This window comes from Vombatus ursinus, unplaced genomic scaffold (assembly GCF_900497805.2).
Source record: "Vombatus ursinus unplaced genomic scaffold, bare-nosed wombat genome assembly UNPS02008996.1, whole genome shotgun sequence".
In the NCBI taxonomy this organism is placed as follows: Eukaryota; Metazoa; Chordata; class Mammalia; order Diprotodontia; family Vombatidae; genus Vombatus; species Vombatus ursinus.
In genome coordinates, this window is record NW_020948774.1 from 12,680,394 (window position 1) to 12,699,930 (window position 19,537).

General features: G+C 37.6%; 1 protein-coding gene across 2 annotated transcripts in view; it reads right to left on the reverse strand.

The window, feature by feature from the left end:
• Positions 1–12,122: 12,122 nt before the first annotated feature.
• The window catches only part of ZKSCAN8 (zinc finger with KRAB and SCAN domains 8), a 54,257-nt gene continuing 46,842 nt past the window's right edge, over positions 12,123–19,537 (reverse strand). For both annotated transcript variants that reach the window (XM_027850267.1, XM_027850266.1), the window contains one exon: positions 12,123–18,024. In XM_027850267.1, the coding sequence (XP_027706068.1) occupies positions 17,066–18,024 (959 nt within the window). In that variant the 3' untranslated portion in view covers positions 12,123–17,065. The remainder of the gene's footprint in view (positions 18,025–19,537) is intronic.

Consider the following 19,537-nt stretch of genomic DNA (forward strand, 5'->3'; position numbering starts at 1 on the left):
AGTGCTCCCACTAAAGCGTTTCCTACATTCTTTACATTTATAGGGTCTCTCTCTGGTGTGGATTCTCCAATGATCAATAACCTTTGAGATTCTCCTAAAGGAAATGCAAGAAAAATGATGATACATTTCTGACAAAACACCTATGCTATTCCAGGATGGTTTTACTCCTATTTTCGTAGATTTAAAATTTGGGACACTGGGAACAATAGGAGGCAAAGACCAGAAGCTAGCAGGCCTCACATTTTGCCTCTTTGGAAGTGTTTGTCTTAAAGAGTAAACTTGAGTAAATATCAGGAACTAAATTAGCTTTTCTTGTTTTTGGTTTTTTTTGGGGGGGGGTGCCCCACATACCAGCTGTTTTGATACCCATAGCAATATGTATTTACCATTCCACAGTCCATATACCAAATGACATATAGATAATATATAGATGAACTAAAGAATACCAGTAATAGTTGTGACTATAGTAAAAGATAATCACACAAGATTAAATAGATATATTTCTAGGTATTTGAGGCCCATTAAAAAAAAGTTAGTTCCTATGTCCTGCAAATAAGCTGGCTTTTGAATCCTTATGGCAAATATTCAGATGGAGAGAGAACAGCACTGTCTTTCAAGCAGCCATATATTTAGTTTATGTAGAGAATTAATATAGTTGGTATGGATAACCTTAAGGCAAAGGAACTTGTCTTGGCATCTCAATATTGCTTGATTATCTTTTTTTCTTACTAAAAATCTCTTTAATGAGAATGACTTAAAAGCTTGTTCCACTTATTTCATATACTTTAAAATTCCACTAATTATTTTACTTAGAACTAATTCAATTAAATTTTCATTGTTTCATTAATACTTGGAGTTCAATTCTCTAAATTCCTTGCTCAGTATTGTTCTTAATTATTTTCTCCAATTTCATTCTGTTTATTTTATTTAGTATTGAAATCTGTACCTTATTAACTTAAGAATGTAATTCTTTACTGTTGACCTTAGTTATTGGGTTTATTCTTGGGGTTTTCCCTTTGACTAATAATAGCTCTGGTCTGATTTGTCATCTTACCAAACATGGGGGAAACATCTCTGTACCAAATTCTTACACCACGACAACGTAGAAGGCTGTTCTCCCTTCCTAAACCAGCCCTGAGAAACACTGTCACACTTATTCTAATCTTTTTTTTTATCCATCTGGGTAACAAATAAAAGAAACTGCTTCTTTCAGGCAGGAGGTTCCTTTGTTCTAGAGTCTCTAGCAAAAGACAGGGTTTCAAGTTCTAATATTCACCATTCTCTGATAATGTGTGGGGCTTGGCTCTCTGTAATAATCATATACCATTTCCTTACAAATGGTTTCCTACCTCTGTGGAATCTGAAGAAAATTAAATATATTTGGACTTGTTAATACTCACATCAACCTCATAAGGTTGTTGTGAGGACAAAATAAGATAATTGCAAAACGTACTTAGCACAGTGCCTGATACCTAGCAGGTGCTATATAAATAACTAAAACCAACAGTAAGTTCTCTAATACAGATACAATCTCTTCACCACTGGAGGGGAAAAGGGTGGATGGGTGGAGGGCGTAGTCCTGCAGTCAAGTCTGAAGATCCTTATTATGGTTCTAGCATAGCTCCAGCACTAACAGCTCTAAGAACTGTTCCTTTGTGTCCATCTCTGGCCTCAGCCATTGATGGCAAAGGTCCTAGAGTTGGCCTCACGATTTAAGTGTCTCCTGGTATTAGAACTGCCTGGAGTCTTGAAGAATTTTCTGGGATCCAAGAAGTATCATCATCTGCCACTGTGACTATCAGAAGCCCCTTCTGCTCATCTGGACAGTGAAGAGCTAAGGCTCCAATCATTTTGCCTTAGAATTTCTTCCATTCACCTGTGGTCTGTGGTTGGGATATAGTCCCTTCGAAACATTCTTCAAGTGACAGCATAAGAGAGCAGATCTCAACTGGTCCTTTTAGAAGGATCCTTTGTGCTCCACATATCAAGGTGAGTACCATGAGATAATGGTACTATTGCAGGGGTCTTCAATATGGGTGCTGTGTCTATACTGCTAGGAAGGTGTATTGCAGCGAGGAGGAAAATTAATTTTGGGACAGAAAAGATTAAAGGTAGAAAAGCAAAGATAAAAGGAAAACTTGTTCTCTGTTGCCCGTAAAAAATGTTTCCATTGTTGCCTTTTAGAATAAATTTTAGGATTTATGGCAGCATCAGACTGAGACCAGGGTATCAGTGCACGTATGATCTGTCTCTTATTTAGTCAAGCACTTTTCTGTCGTGAGTATGTAACTCTTAACTAGAGGCAGCAAATGAATTCATTGAGTAAGGGAGCAAAACTAGATTGAATTGTACAGAATGTAGTTTTGGGCCAGGAAACTCTTCAGAGAGACAAGTCTTGATATCATGCGAAAAGCTCTCTGAATATGAGGGCGGGAGACTGGCCACATCTGCAGGAGAGAGGCAGGGAAGCGCCATCCCAGTGGAGTGCAGTCAGGCCACTGCCCCGCTCTCCAAGACGAGACTATGGAGCTCTGGAGGACGACCTAGTTGTTATCCTTCGTTTTTGAAGAGGTCCAAAATGACATCACTATGCTGGAGTTAAGTTTCAGTACCCACCTCCTGTCCTGGAGGGCCGGCAGTGGAGTCGGGAGCTGCACTCCACAAGACACGAATACATATAGAATCTACGGACCAATAGCATTGAAGCCTAAGGTCAAGACTAAGCTTAGGGTCAAGATGAAGCAGAAAACCCTCCTTATACTTCTTTCTAGGTTTCCTAGAGGCTTCTTAGGCTTCCAAGCTCTCTAACTTTTCCTACCACTGCATGGGTATTACAGCCTGTAGACGAGAGGGGAAAGAAGCGGCTTCCCAGACGCTTGGTCTCCTGCATTAAAATGTAAACTCTTCAGGGACCGGAATGGTTTCATTTTTGTCTATATCCCCAGCGTATATCATCACGTCTGGGACACACCGCTTAACATGACTGAGGGAAACTGATAAAAAACAAACAAACAAACAAACAACAACAACAACAACAACAAAAAAAAACACTGCTCCTTCCCCTTTCCCGCAGTGTTATTTTACTTAGTACCACTTGCTCCACGAGTTTCAGCCAAAGTTGATTAAAATTTTTTCTTTAATATTTTCAATGCTGAGGTTTTGACTTATGCCCCTGCCTATTGCCTTCAGGCAGTGGTGTGTGCTGAAGCCAGCTCAGATCAGGGTGTCGTTTGTTAAATTTTCAACGTGAGCATTTACACCTCAGAAATCTGCAAACTACAAATCAGGGCTTGATTTATCGTTTTGATTGTCTAGACTTAAAAGTAATGGAGAAAATTTTAGTGCATATTAAACTTAAAAATGTCTCCTCACCCCCAACCCTCCCACCACTACGTTGGTTGTTAAACATTTTATCAGCACACCTATGCCTCCAGCATCAGAATAAATTTCCGTTTGGCTTTCGAAGTTCTTAATAACTTGTTTCCTTCCTACCTTCTCACACTTGACTCTTCTCAAGGCACTCTAGGTTCCAGCCAACATTTCCTCTTGCAATTCCTCCGTGACATTCTATCACCAGGCTTCACGATTGGACATCGTAGTTCCCCCTACACCTAGAATCTGGAATGTTCTACTGCCTTCACATCTGCTTCTTGGTTTGCATGATGTCCTTCAAAACTCAGCTCAAATCCTACCTACTCCAGGATGCCTTTCTGCCTCACCCCCACCACCCTCTGGGATAATGCCCTCTCAGATTTCTTTCCATTTACTCTGTATATACCTTGTATTTACCTAATTGTATACTTGTCGTCTCCACCCCCACCCACTCCCTTAGAATGTAAGCTCCAGGAAGGCAGATTTTATTTTTGCTTGTCATTGTATCCCTAGCACTTACTAGTGTCTTGGACACATGCACTTAACACTTGACAATCTCCCTATGAATACTGAAGATTTATCCAATAATTTAAGTGACATGCCCATACAAAACTGGAGTTAGGTGCCCAAAACAAGGCTGGAGCTCTAAAACTGTCACACCATATTGGTAGATTTTATATCTCTACCACTCAGAGACAGAAGGAGCCTTCTCATGGTATGTGATTCTTCTTTCAGCGTTCCTTAAATTCTCCATAAGGGGTACAATACAAGAGACTGAAAGTTCTCTAGCATTTTTTTCCCTCTTTACCCTGCAACTGGACTTGTGATTTTCGATGGTATAGGGACAACACAGGTCCACAGCCACTCTGAAATCACATTGCCTTAGTTGCCTGGAGCAACGAAAAGATTAAGTGACTTGCCCAGGGTGTAGCAACCAAGTGCTATTCAGTTATGTCTGACTCTTTGTGTCCCCATGGACCATACTGTCCACCGGGTTTTCTTGGCAAAGATACTAGAGTGGTTTGCCATTTCCTTTTCCATTGGAATAAAGCAAACAAAGGTTAAGTGACTTGTACAAGGTCACACTGCTAGCGTCTGAGGTTGGATCTGAACTCAGGTCTTTCTCACTCCACTTTCTCACTCTATCCACTGAGCCATCTAGCTGCCTCCTAGCAGCTGGCAGGACTAACAATAAGGCTTTCCTGTATGGAAAGGCATTTCTCTCTATCTACTATGGTCATGCTGACTCTCCCTTTCATTCACTAATGCAAATACAATTCTATCTATCCCACCTTTCCTCTCATTTTCTCTGAAAGTCCCCACAATCCCCACCCTTCCCCATCAGAGAGGCCCTCAGTAATTCATGTTCTTTTATGCCACATAAGTACTTTATGCTATTTTTTGCACTGGTCATTCTTAATAATGTGTTGTTTGTTTACACCCATGAGCCTTTATACTATCCCTAATATAATTCAGATTTCAAGATTTTATAATTTGTAACCATGTAGCATCAAGAGAATATTAACTTTATGCACAGAAGAGCTTTTGCAGAAGTATGCAGTTTGGGATAAGTGAAAGCAGTGCCCATGTAATCAGCACTTCCTTATCCTCTTCCTGCTCAGTTTTGGGCCTAGCTCACTGATCATTGGAAGTTTTACGAGGCATGTACACTGATTATTATTTATTTATTTATTGGTGAGGCAATTGGGGTTAAGTGACTTGCCTAGGGTCACACAGCTAATGCACTGATTGATTATTCAACTGGTCCCAATCAGCTCCATGTTTGCCTCTGGATAAGATGCATTTTTTGCTTACTTTTTAGGATATGGATGGTTAGACTCGGTCATTACTACATATTTCACCAAGAAAGCAGTTCAGAAACTTTGGTACAATTAAGACAATGTCATCTGGGAAGAGAAAACAGAGAACCTTGGTAATAGTGAACCTTTTCATGAGGACAGTATTTTCATAATGGCAAACACCATCTTTTGGTGTTAACTAATAGGGGACTGCTGAACTAACATATCTCAGTTAAATCTGTCAAATTCTTGAAGGATTTTTTTCCCCCTTTTTACCCCCCACATTTCTTGAATGATTTTGATGTGCACCTAGGAGGAAAAAAAACACCACACCTTAGAATTTTTAAGACGACATTTTGCTCCAAGTTAAATATTTTATTAAATCAGTAAAAAATGGATGATCTTATATTCTCTACACAGCTCAGCTGTTTGTGTGAAAGTCATTATGTTGGTTCAAACCCATTCTCACTAAAGAAGTTTCTGAAATGTTTTCCTTTCCTGAAATGAAACACTATAGGTCTTGTGAAGCTTGAATTTAACTCTGTATCTACTGTATGTGTGTGTGTGTGTGTGTATATGTATATGTATATATATAAAAAAGACCATTGTGGAGTCATGTCTTCATGAACCTTCAAAATAAGAGGACTAAATGTAGCTACTTGTAATCAGTATGCTAAAACTTCCACCAAAGCCCTACTCTAATGCTTCAATAAAAGGTGGAGGTGACTCTTGTTCACAAGGCTTTGACAACAAAATGCAAGCTCTGTCATGTCTTTATCATAGAAAGGTTTTGAGTATGGGCCTCATAGTGTACTGCCTATTGTCTGGAGTCCAACCAGACTATGTTTAGAGAGGTGTCACCACTAGGTGGTTTTTTTTTTTTTTCTGCAATAGCAACTTAGGTTTCAAGGTAAAATCCAAGAAAAAAGATCCTAAGAAGTAGAACAGCAGTGAGAGATGAAGAATGTGATAGAAGAAAGAAACAAAGACTACCAAAGTAGTAAATATTATTTAGGCTCTTTGCATAGACTGGAAAGATGGATGCTCTGAAGAAGCAACTGTCAGCACTCCAGTAAGTGATAATGAGGTTCCACAGGAAGATTATCCATTGAGAGTAAGAGGGAAAAAAGATGAGTACCAATGGTTGGTAATCTGAATGTCAAGGCAGTTATTTGTCCATTTAACATGAACAAAAGTGAGATCTACCGTTTTAGTAAGGCAAGTAAATGGTATATGAGGTGAGCATTCCCAAGATTTGTGATTCATGAGGACAAATAACAGTGTTAGAAGGAAGTTACAGTAGAAAGTACTGCTAGGCAGTACAGAGTACAGAGCATTAAAGTGTTAGGAGCAGATATGGTATTATCTACTACTAACTACTAGTAGTATTATCTACTACTAACTAATGCCAGAAGCTTTGGAAGGAAAGGTAGATTTGGAAAGAGAGTTGGTTTGGTAGATGATGTCTAAAAACAGGATTTGGGTTTTTTAGATCACAATTTAAAATGCAGGAATCATAAATTTAGAGCTAGAAGAGCCCTGAGAGTCCATCTAGTCTCCCCTACCTTATTTTATAAACAAGGAGGTTGAGACTTGCCCAAGATAATACAGGTAATAAGGGGAACACAGATTCAAACCAAGATTTTCCTACTCCAAATACAACATTCTTTCCATCATACCATGCTGCCTTTTTGATGGACTCCTAGGCAGTGACTGATGTAATGAATAAGGACTGGTTAAAAAAAAAAAACAAAGGTTTTTTTGCCTAGAATCTTACAATTCCAATCAAGAGCTGAACAAGCTCTTCAATAAGCTGAAAAAAAGAAAGGGAAAAGGACAAAACTTCCTACAGCCATTCACCAAGCCAGATAGCACAGAGGATAGTATCTACTAAATTTCTATTTAGATAGAATATACTCAGTATATATTTCAGGATAGAAATACTCAGTAATTAATAGGAGACAAAAATCTATAAATACCCTAGAAATAAAATCCATGGCACAAAGTACAAGCAAACTAGAAAAATTTTACTTCATTAGATATCCCTGAAATTTTGTGAAATAGGACTCATGACTGGAACATAGTTCTAAAGGGATATAATTCAGTGAAAAGATAAATAAAGGAAAGTGGCATAGAAATATTATACTAAGTAAATACACTCACGAGAAAAAAATCCAGGAATCATATTGGGGAAGTATCATGGAAAAGCATTTGGCTGAAAATGAGGAGAGGGAAAACCAAAAGCAATATTGTTATTGTTGTATACTATAGGCCACCAGGACAGATGAAGGAAATAGATAAACTATTTAGGAACAAATCATAATTCTGTTACTGATACATGATTAAGTAGTGAGAGAGGATACCTGCTAAAGAGTTCTCTCTGCCAAAAAACAAAGCAGTCATTTTAATGATATTTTCATCCTTTTGAAGCTAGAATAAGGTAGGTGGAGAACTGCTGTTCTTGAATTAATTCTGGCCAATGAAAAGGAATTGGTCTTGAAATAGAAATAGTTAACAATAGCCAGCATTTACACAGTACTTCAAAGACTGCATAGTGCTGTACATGTTACCTCATTTGATCCTCATGAACAATCCTATGAAGTAGGCACTATCTTTTTCTCTACTTTTTCCAGGGAGAAAAATGAGGTTAAAAAGTTAAGTGACTTGCCCAGGATCACATAGCTAACGTCTGAGGTAAGATTTGAACTTGGGTCTTCATGACTCCAAATCCAACACTTTAGCCTACTGTACCACCTAGCTGCTTACAATAATAAAAAAAAATGATGGGATTCTTATAGAGGTCACTTCTCCTCTATCAGAATCTGTGATAGAGAATAAAGTTGGGCAACACCTGGCATATACCCTAGATTCTGAGACAGTAGCTTTCAGAGGATTCAGGGAACAGATATATAAGATTTTATGGGCCTAAAAGTCTTTAGGGTGAATTAGCCCAGGAGGGATGGGAGGCTCTCTCAATACTGAAATTCTGAAAATATAAACTATTCCTATGAGAAAGGAAAAAGGGATACATGTGGAAAGACCATTATGGAGACAGAGAAAAGTCATCAATCAACTCTGATTTAAACATATAGTAATTGAAGATGAATACAAGACCACAGCACAGTCCTTTAAGAATGGTATCAGGACTGCTAATGCTCAGAATGAACTAAGGCTGGCAAAGAATGCTAATAAAAACAAAGGGTTGTGGGGGTTTGGGGTTTGTTTTGTTTGTTAAAAAAAAACAAAAACAACCTTACAGTATGGTGAGAGTAAAAAGTTCAACAAAGAAGGGACAGAACCACTTTATCACTGATAATGGCTCAGTAGTCACATCTCCCAATTTTTTCAGGAGCTGAGGATGTAATTCATCTGGGCCAGATGATTTTAATTCATCAAAGAAAGCCTTTTTCTTACTCTTTCTTTACGTATCTCAGGTAGCAACTCCCTATTAGTTGTTTAGGATTTTTTAAAAGGTTGTTTAGGGTTTTTAAAACTTGTTTTAAAAAATTATATTGGTAGAAAAAGGATGATCAAAATGGAATGGGACCTCTGCTTGGGGTGGGTGGGATAAGTGGCAACAGAGAAAAAACAGAGCTTCTCAATTCTTATCACGCATTTGTCTTCTCAGTCAAGAAAGATGACCCTTATCCTGGATTTAACAGAATAAAAATGGCTAATAGGGAGGTTGGACAACAGAAGAGGTACCACAAGATTGGAAAAGGACAAATGTACCCATTTTCAAAAAAAGGAAAGAGACCAGAATCTGCAAACTATAGGTCAGTAATCTTGAATTCCTGAAGAAATCCCAAAGGAGATCATTTAAGAGATAATTGGCAAACACAGAAAAAGAAGGGGTGATTTCATGAACAGGCCATGCCAGACTAACCTAATTTCCTTTCGTGACTAGATTAATACTAAACTAGCAGCTAAGGGGAATGCTGTAAATATTATTTACTTAGATTGTATCAAAATTATTGATAAAAAATATCTCCTACTATTCTTGTAAAGATGATGGAGAGATGTAGACTGGATGGCCAGACTCAAAGAGTATTTATAAATGGTTCAACATTAACATGACAGAAGGCCTGTAGGTAGAATATGCTAGGGATTTGACCTTGGCTACTTGCTGTTTGACAATTAAATCAATGACTCCAATAAAGCACAGATGGCATACTCATTAACTATCACTAGAAGTTTTCAAACAGAATCTGAATGAGCAATTACTGAGGATACTGTAGAGGAAATTCTTGGTTAAGTGTGTGATTGTCTCAGATGCTTTCTGTTTGCCCCTGCAAACTCTTAAATGCTGTGATTCTGGAAAAGGAAAAGAGTATTTTATAGCAGTAATTTTTATAACATTTAATAGAGTAATTTTTTTCTGAAGATTTTCCTTCCTACTTATGGCTGACAGAAGATGAAGTAAAAATGGTTGTTAGATTAAAATGGGTGTTACTTGGAAATACCTGTTCCCTTGCTGAGTTGGAAGATACAACCCCAACTTCTAATTGCCACCCATTAGACTCCTTCTACTGAGGAGAATGTGGGTCTGGGGATGTCTCATCCTCAGCCTATGTCAGCTTTCGTGTTAGCAGAGTGATGAGGAGCATGCTGTGCCACTGACCCACTGGTAATAGACCATTAGGGTGAAAATCATCAAGATAAACACTGACTCTGATGATTTAACCAGAAGCTTATCTCATTTATGCAATAAGGTACACCTGAGATGTAGGTGATGTCAGACAGACTTAGGGCTGAAAGATACTTCAGGATAAAAGAAAAATCAAGTTTATTATATCTAGTTCCATTGTTACCTTGACATACACACTACTGAGTGAACCCAAACAAAGGGCTGTTCAATCTTAAAATCTTACAGACCACATGCATATGTAATACACCATTAAAACCAAGAATATGTACTTTTTCTAAAAGCAAACTACAAATAATTCTACTTTTCTTCTGACTTTTACTGATTTTGTATATATCTAGCCTAAGGCCTAACAACCCTACGTTCCCAAGTCCCTTAGCATTCCTAATTTAAGCAGAAGTGGACAAGCAATTACTAAGGGATTAGAGAGATTCCTATTTCCTTTCTTAAGCCCAAAATAATCCTTGAGGGTAGATAAATTCTTCACAGATAAGAAGCTTGTGATTTTATATTCTTTCAATCTTTGCTTTCTTAGATTGCAGACTGGCTGATTATTTGGTCTTATGAGTAATAATGGATATTGTCTTACGCAGCCAGGCCTTAAAAAATTAGCTTGTACGTATTCCCCAAACACATAATAAGTGGCAGGAACTAATACTGAAGGGGGTAGGAAGGAAGCCGAAGACAGCTTAAAAATTCATTAGTTGATAATCCATACAGTGAACAATACATACTTTCATTTAACAAACATTTATTAAATTCCTACAATGTGCTCAGCACTGTACTAGGCACTATAGGATACAAAGTAAAAGATACTGTCCCCTGCCCGCAAGGAGCTTACAATCTAGCTGTAAGACAACACAAAGTGAATCTATAGTACTAGCTAGCTCTTATCATTTAGGAAGTACAAGATAATAAAATATAAACTATGAGTAATCAGTGTAAATAATGTGAGATTAGTTATGGAAAGCTGAGAACAGATGATTTGAGCTCCATCTTAAAGTAAGTAATGGACATGGAATGATTTTAGGCTAGAGCAATTCCTAAGCAAGGAAAACAGGATGAACAAAGTATTAATAAAAAAGGCATATGAAACATATATGAAACATATATAGAACATATTTAGAACACATGAAAAATGGTCTAAAAAATCTGAACTAGCTGGAAGCAAAGAGTAACAAGAAATGAGATTAGCTACTTCTGAATAGCAAACTGATGGAGGACCTAGAGGGCAGGGTAAGTTTAAATTAAATCTGATAAATAAGGAATCATTATAGGTCTTGTGGGAAAAGATGCCATGAAAGTAATGTTTAACTTGTGCAGAATACATTGGAGGAGGTATAGAAGAGATGGGGAGAGCAACCACGTGACTTAAAATAATTCATGTATATGATAACGGGCCAGTTTGATGGGAAGAGTGGCTGTGGAAATGTAGGCTTAAGGTCTGAGACATAATGCTAAATAAGAATCTAAGTAGGTGGCACTGCAGAAGGAGAGCAGTTCAAAAGAATTAGAAGGTTGAGATATCAGTAGATTTAGAGGATAATGATACTATATAGGGTAATGGGGAAATTGAGGTGATGCCATTTTGGGAACAGGGAGAAGAAAGGGAGAGGAACAGTGATTATACAGTTTTCTTTCCAATATATCAAATTGCAGGTGTTCATGTTAGGTATATCCCTTTGAGTCTGTGCAATAGGCAACTGGAAAAGTAATACTAGAAGGAGATGATATCCCTGAAGAAATGGGTATTGAGGGTAAAGAACAGAAGCTTAAAAATTAAGCCCTGATAACCAGAGTTCAAAGGTTGGGGGAAAAGACCCACAAAAAAAAGTGGAACATGTTAGAAGAACCATGGAAATATAGTTACAGAAGAAATTTTAAGGAAGATGTGATCATACTTGTTAGATGGAGTTGTGGCAAAGAAATATGAAAACTGGAAAGAGACCTTTTGGTCTGGTCAGGGCATTAGTGATCATTTTTAATGACTACACCTACGTGGTGAGAATGGAAGCAGAGTTATAGTTCAAGGACTTAGTAAGAAAATAGAAAGAGGAATAGATAACTCATTTGACAAGGCAGAAAAGATAGCAAAGAAATGAGGTTATTACCAATTTAAGAAACTAGGAGGTGACTAGGTGGCACAGCAGAAAGAATGTTGGAGTGAGGGAGACTTGTTTTTAAATCTGGCCTCAGACATTTACTGGCTATATGACCTTGAGCAGGTCACTTAACCTCTGTCCAACATAGGTTTTTCAACTGTAAAATGGGAATAATAGCACCTACCTCCCAGAGTTGTTGTGAAGATCAAATAAGATACTTGTAAAGCACTTAGCACAGTATCTGACATATAGAAGGCATTTATAAATGCTTATTTCCTCCATTCCAAGAAGAGTAGAAGAGAAATAAGATTGTAGTTGGAAGAAGTAACTGGATTAAGAGAAGGTTCTTCATATTTCAGCCAGTGGGTGAACTAGAACTTTTGTCAATTCTTTTTTTTTTCCATCTCTTATATTGAGGACAAAACCTCCACTTTCATTCACTTTGCTCAACATATCTCACTTCCCCTTAACTGAGAGGAACATTAGATGTTTTAAGGTAATTGCTTTATTTATGCAGAGTAATTCTCCTAAACTCCATGTCCTATGGGCACAGCTCTACATATTTCCTCTTAACAGAGAAAAACAAAATGACAAAGATTTGTATTTTTCACCTCATCCCGAACAGACCTAAGACTTACCCTAAATGTAAAACAGAGAAATTTAATTTTTGTTGGGTGGCAAGGCACTTAACCTTTGTGGATCTCAGATTCCTCACTTGTAAAATGAGTAATCCATCCCTTACAACTTCAAAATATTATGATTTTAATATATTGTAATACTGTAATAAAAAAACAAGTGGTTTTGGAAAAGCAGTTATACGTCATGACAGTTGGTGGTTGACTGGGAAGGGAGGACAACTGATTTTAAACTAAAAAAGGAGGGAGAAAACTGCCTAAGTTCTTTTACAAAGCAAACTACCAAAGAGAGCAGCAATTATAACACAGGAAGAATAATTCACAGAAAGCAAAATTTAAGCAATAAAACCCATGGTCTCAAGTTAGGGATAGGGTCAACTAGAGACCTGAGTGAAAGATTTTGTGGCCTGAGACCTATGCCTGGATTATAGTTCTAGAATACTTTACTGAAAAAGAACAGAAGAGATTAAAAGGGTACAGAGTGGTATTAAATATAAAGAAGATGAACTCCAAAAACCAGAGTGGGAAAACTTGAAAGCATCTGGGTGAAGATCAGCAGAGGGAGAAACAGCAGTAATTCTGTCATGAGAGTATATTATAGACCTACCTGGACAGGATGAGGAGAACTAAATAAGGAGTTCAAGAAAGAGAACACAGGAACATACTATAGTGATTCAGGATTCTGATTATCTATGTATCTGCTGGAGCTCTCTCACTGCCCAAATAAATTTTTGCTTTGGCATTCATCCTTCTAGAAGCAGATGGGGGGGCGGGGAAGGAGAGAAAGATAGAGAGAGACTGGGACACTACTGTTTTGGACCTGATTCTTATCAATAAAGAAACAATGAGAAGCATTTTAGAATTTATGACAGCAAAGAAGGTTGCTAAGTTTAAAATGCACTCTAGATTTTGGCAGATTTTGAAAGGTTCAAAGCAAGAATAGAAAAAGTCCCACGGCCCAAATCGACAGGGTAAGCCCCCAAAGGGTGGAAAGGTCTCACAGAATAAAACTCTGAAGACAGACAGACAGACACACAAATTTCAAGGAGTAAGGTGAGTCTAAAAGAGGCAAAATGTGGACTAGCTTTGGTAGAAAACAGGATGAATAAAAAACACGGCATGATGCTATAAAGTATAGAGACTAGAGGACTAAAGCTCAGAATAAGCTTCTAGATAAGCAAGAAATGAAATTTTTTTTTAGGTTTCGTTAGAGTATCAAAGAAGGGATAGGCCTAGTCTTGGAGTGGATTAGATGATGATGAAAAGACTGGAAAGGATAAATTCATTAATTCTTACTTTGATTTTATTTTCTCCATCAAGGTGCATAAAGGCTGAATGCCTAATAAGGATTTGACATCCTAAGTAAGAATACAATAAGAAAGCTCCTGAATGTTATCTGTTCCAAATAACTACACATCAAAGATACTGGAAAAAACTGCCAGATATGGGTGATGAGTCACTGTTAGTAATCTTTCAAAGACCATGATAATTATCTTCAAGTATCTGAAGGGCTGTTAAGTAGAAGCATCATTAGGCATTTTCTGCTTGGTCTCAGTGGGAAGAACTATGACAATGGTCAGAATCTGCAGATTTAGGCTTGTAACAAGAAAAAGCTCCCAACCAATTAAACCTATCTAAAAGTGGAGTGCCTGTCTAAGGAGGTAGATTACTCATTAGTGGATATCTGTATAGACTGTACAATCTCTTGCTGGGAATGTTTTAAAAAGCACTCTTGGTCAAGAATGGATTGAGGATGGCCCCTGGGTCTTTTCCAACTTTGAAATCCCCTAACTATAACTGTAACATTTTAGAATGTAAGCTCCATGAAGGCAAGTACTATTTTCTAAATTGTTTTTTAATCTCCCCTAGAATCTAGTAAAGAGGTCTCCTTACAGAAGGCACATAATTAATGTCTGTTGAATAAATGAAAAGGGGAGGGATAAGAGACATGATAGAGTCCACATCAAAGATGTTTTTATTGTCCATCAGAAATCTCACCCTAAGGAACATGTCTGTACACAAAATATGTCCTAAGCAAAATCTATATCTTAAGGAAACTAAGGAAGAATAAGAAGAATAAGAATCTATAGTAGGTTAGTGAGTAGGCTTGGTTCTGGAATTTTCTAAATCATTACTTAACAAGTATATATCTGAAAGGAGCTTTCTACGGGATTATCTATGGCTGGATATTACAATGGACTAAGAGACGGGAAGTGAGGAAGGGGGAAGGGCTAAAGATTTCGATAATGAGGTATTGGGTGACTAACGGAGAAGGGTCAGTGTAGAAGGCAAGCAATATGAGCTGAAACTAAATATAATACTCAAAAACACAGTTTGGTGGGGGGAAATTTAATTAAGGAAGGGTGCCATAAAGATGTCACATGGGAGATTTTAGTGGGGGGCAGGGTAAAAGGAGGAGGTTTGATCTACTATAACATATGACCTATAAGGTTATGAGATTAAAAAAACAAACACATATGAGAATCTGATTTTGTCAGTGTTAAGTAGGGAACTCTTGCTTTGGAAGGGAAAAGTCCCTTCCACTACCACAGATTACAACCCATCTATGATGTAGATGTGTCCAAGGGAACTGATTAAGTCACATATAATTGCTTGTGACATACCCAGCATCACAAAATTACTGTCAGAAGCAAGATCTGAAGCTAAGTTTTCCTAACTCCAAGTCCAGCATTCTATCTACTATTCTATACTGCTTCTCATATACCTCTAAATAATTGCTATCCTTTTAAAGTAGTTACATTAGAAGACCTTATAATCATTCCAACCAAGTAAATACTCAAAGCATTCCTTGAGATTCCTTTGGAATTACATTCAGATACCATATCACATGCTTTTTAATATCCTTACAAGTGGAAAATCTTTTGATTGATGGTATCTGGTTTTCAAAAACAACCCAGAGGAGTCTGTATCCAAGCTACTAATAAAGGGATTATCAAATTGGAAAATACAATTTTAGAAAAAATTTTGAGTTAAAACTATTAGTAATAGGCATGAGTTTCTTGAATGACTTTTAAATTGGCTCAGAAGCTAACTACAAATAAGGAGTTCCAAGGAAATCGTGAGGAGTAATAGTATCACTGGAAAAACCATATGGCTTCCTGATTTCTGGTATGGTAGTTTAAAATATCAACCTCTCATTTTATAGTCACACCTCATATCCTGGAAACCTCTGCGAGCAGAGAATTATGATCATCAAGTTCATGGTGTGTCCCTGGTGGTTAGTCTGCCTGATGGAGAGTAGAGATGGAGGTCAATATAGTCCAGGAGAGAAAGGACCTTTAAAACTGAGGTTATGCCTGGGTTATCAAAACAGATGCTAAAATCACTGAAGTTAATAGCCAGAAACAAAGAAAAAAAAGAACAGTATGTACCAGCTGCTTATGTCATTTATGGAGGTTAAATCCAGGGTAGTGACAAACAACCCAATTAACAAGCTGGATAATAGAGAACATGACAGAGAACAGAAATAATGGTCCAGAAGAAATGTATATTCTTTAGAAATATTTTATCTTGAGCCTCTGTTTTTCCCCAGTCTGTGGCATCCTTAGTGTTGCATGGCATGGGTTTAGCAGGGGGAGCTATAAAATAAAATTCACTTGGACAGAAAAACTAGGCAAAGGTTTCTGCTCACCTATTTTTCTAAATTACTCTTACCATAATTACTTTGCTTTCACTTCCTTTGATGACTTCACCAAAAGTAATAGACATAATATTGGTTTGTGTATCCAAAGGAGTCAATAAATGACATGACAAAAAGAAAGACCCTTTGGGTATGGTTTTTAAAATATAGCATTCTGAATTCAAATAGCAATAAAGAATTCACAAACAGTGGAGACAATCACAGAAGCATTTACAATAAAATGTGGATATATTAGCATGATGGGATTAAGTATTTTTCCAAAGTTTTTCTATGTCTTATAAAGCTTGAAGTTTTTCATGAAGCCTCATGATATTCTAAAGTAGTACTATACATCCAATTAGGCACATGACAGTAATTTCAACAAAGATACATGAAGGAAAACAATGAGAAAGACAAAATGCAGTGGTGAAAGAAGTAGTAGTGGCTCTCAAATCCATAGCTACTTGACCAGAACCACAGTTAAATTCCTTGGGTGGTAAATAAGCAGCTAATTGAAACACATTTTTCAATTTCAGAGAATAAACAGGCAACTTAAAAGCTTTGTCCCATTACTTAAAGGGTCAAAATATCAGTAAATTTTGCCCAACTTGCTCTGAAGAGCTAGTATAATGTGGCTATACCATGTGAATTCTATGATACTAGATAATAGATACGGTTATAACAGTGACTAACTTTTCACTCATTTACAACAATGACAGGGACTCTCTCCAGTGTAGTTTCAATTCAAATTCAACAAACATTTATTAAGCACCCTACTAGTTGCAAAGCACTCTTCTAGGCTCTGAGGGATGGCATCTAATTCTCTAATGGTTGAATAATGCCTGAATTGTAATTGAAAGCTTTCATACATATTATGTAGATTCAGATTTTTCTGCACTGTGTATTCTCTGATGTCGAATAAGACTCGACCTTTGAATAAAGGCCTTTCCACATGCACTACACTGATAAGGTTTCTCCCCAGTATGGATTCTCAGGTGTTGAATAAGGCCTGTGTTCCCATTGAAAGCTTTCCCACATTCTTTACATTTATAGGGTCTCTCTCCTGTGTGGATTCTTTGATGTTCAATAAGGCCTGACTTCTGACTGAATGCTCTCCCACATTCACCACACTTGTAGGGTTTCTCCCCAGTGTGGCTTCTCTGATGGCCAATGAGGTGTGAGCTCCTCCTGAAAGTTTTTCCACACTCATCACATTCATAGGGTTTCTCCCCAGTGTGGATTCTCTGATGTCCAATAAGGTGAGAACTATGACTAAAAGCTTTTCCACATTCATTACATTCATAGGGTTTTTCCCCACTGTGGATTCTCTGATGTAGAATTAGGCCTGCACTCTGACTAAAAGCCTTCCCACACTGATTACATTCATAGGGCTTTTCCCCAGTGTGGATTCTCTGATGTAGAATAAGTCCTGTGTTTTGACTAAAGGCTTTCCCACACTCCTTACAATGATAGCGTTTTACTTTGTTGTGGATATCCTGATGTGAAAGAAGGGCTGACCTGTAACTGAAGGCTTTACCACACACATTACACTGATAAGGTTTTTCCCCAGTGTGGATTCTCCAGTGTCGTACAAGGCCTGAGCTTTGGGCAAAGCTCTTCCCACATTCCTCACATTTATGTCGTCTTTCTCCGGTGGTGGGGTTTCCTCGCCGTCGGTCTAACCTGCCCGTATATTCACTAGCTTGTCCATGGTCAATACTCTCAGGAACATTTCCATTGCGTTTGGCAGTTCTCTCTCCATTTGGTTCCATTTCAGCAGATATTACCTGTTTCTGAGTTAAATCCCTGTTCTCACTCCTGGTCTCACCACCTGAAACAAACCAAAGAAAGCAAATAGCATCTATCCCCTGAGATGGGAGAGAAGAGATTGTTAGAAGAGGAATAGGAAAATTTGAATGGCATATGTATTAGGAGTCCAGGGCTTGACAGCAAAATGGTAACACATTTCAGGAAAGGAAGTACCAGGTTTCAAGTAAAAATACCAGGATTCAAGTAAAAATATCAGGAGACAACAGTGATGTAGAGTTAGCAGACAGGGAGGACAAAGCTCCCAGCCAGAGTTAATCAAAGAAAATGACAAAAGTAATTCTATGTATTTACCCATTCCTAATTGTTCATCTAGATCTTATCTTTCTCATCTTAGCATGAAAGGGAGAGGGAAGAATAGGAAGAGCCTAGAAGAATGACAGATGCTCTGTTAATGTGTACTGTTTAAGAATGTTTTCTAAATGCTAAATCACTATTGATTAGAGAAATGCAAATCAAAACAACTCTGAGGTACCACATCACACCTATCAGATTGGCCAACATGACAAAACAGGAAAATGATAAATGTTGGAGAAGATGTGGGAAAACTGGAACACTAATGCATCGTTGGTGGAGTTGTGAACTGATCCAACCATTTGGGAGAGCAATTTGGAACTATGCTCAAAGGGCTATAAAAATGTGCATACCCTTTGACTCAGCAATAGCACTTCTAGGGCTATATTCCAAAGAGATCATACAAATGGGAAAAGGACCCACATGTACAAAAATATTCATAGCAGCTTTTTTTGTGGTGGCAGAGAATTGTAAATTGAGAGGATGCCTATCAATTGGGGAATGGCTGAGCAAGTTGTGGTATATGAATGTAATGGAATGCTATTGTGCTATAAGAAATGATGAACAGGCTGACTTCAGAAAAATCTGGAAAGACTTGTATGGTCTGATGCTGAGTGAAGTGAGCAGAACCAAGAGAACGTTGTACACAATAACAAGCACATTGTGTGATGATTAATACTGATAAACTTAACCCTTCCCAGCAATAGAAGGATCTAAGACATCTCCAAAGGACTTGTGATGGAAAATGCTATCCACATCCAAAGAAAGAACTACGGAAGTTGAACTGCTATTTTTTTTCTCTTCTTTTGATATTTGTTTCCTCTTTCTGGTGGTTCCTCCTTTGGTTCTAATTCTTCCTTACAACATCACTAATGTGAAAATATGTTTAATAGGAATGTAAATGTATAGCCTATATTAGATTGTGTGCCGTCTTGGGAAGGGTGGTGGGGAGGAAGGGGGAGAAAAATTTTAAACTCAAAAGCATATGGAAGTGATTGTTGATAAATCAAAAGAAATAAAAAATTTAAAAAAAAGAATGTTTTCTAACTGTAAGCTGGAACCTAAAAAACCATTCCCTTGAAAAGAACAGTGGATAGATGGTGGGAAGAAGTATGCTCAGCATGCTCAGAGCAATGTAGCCAGGTTGGGGTCTGAAGTCTTTAAGCATCAGGTGTTCAAAGGCTCTTGGAAGAATCTACCATCTAATTCTTGCCAATAAGTGG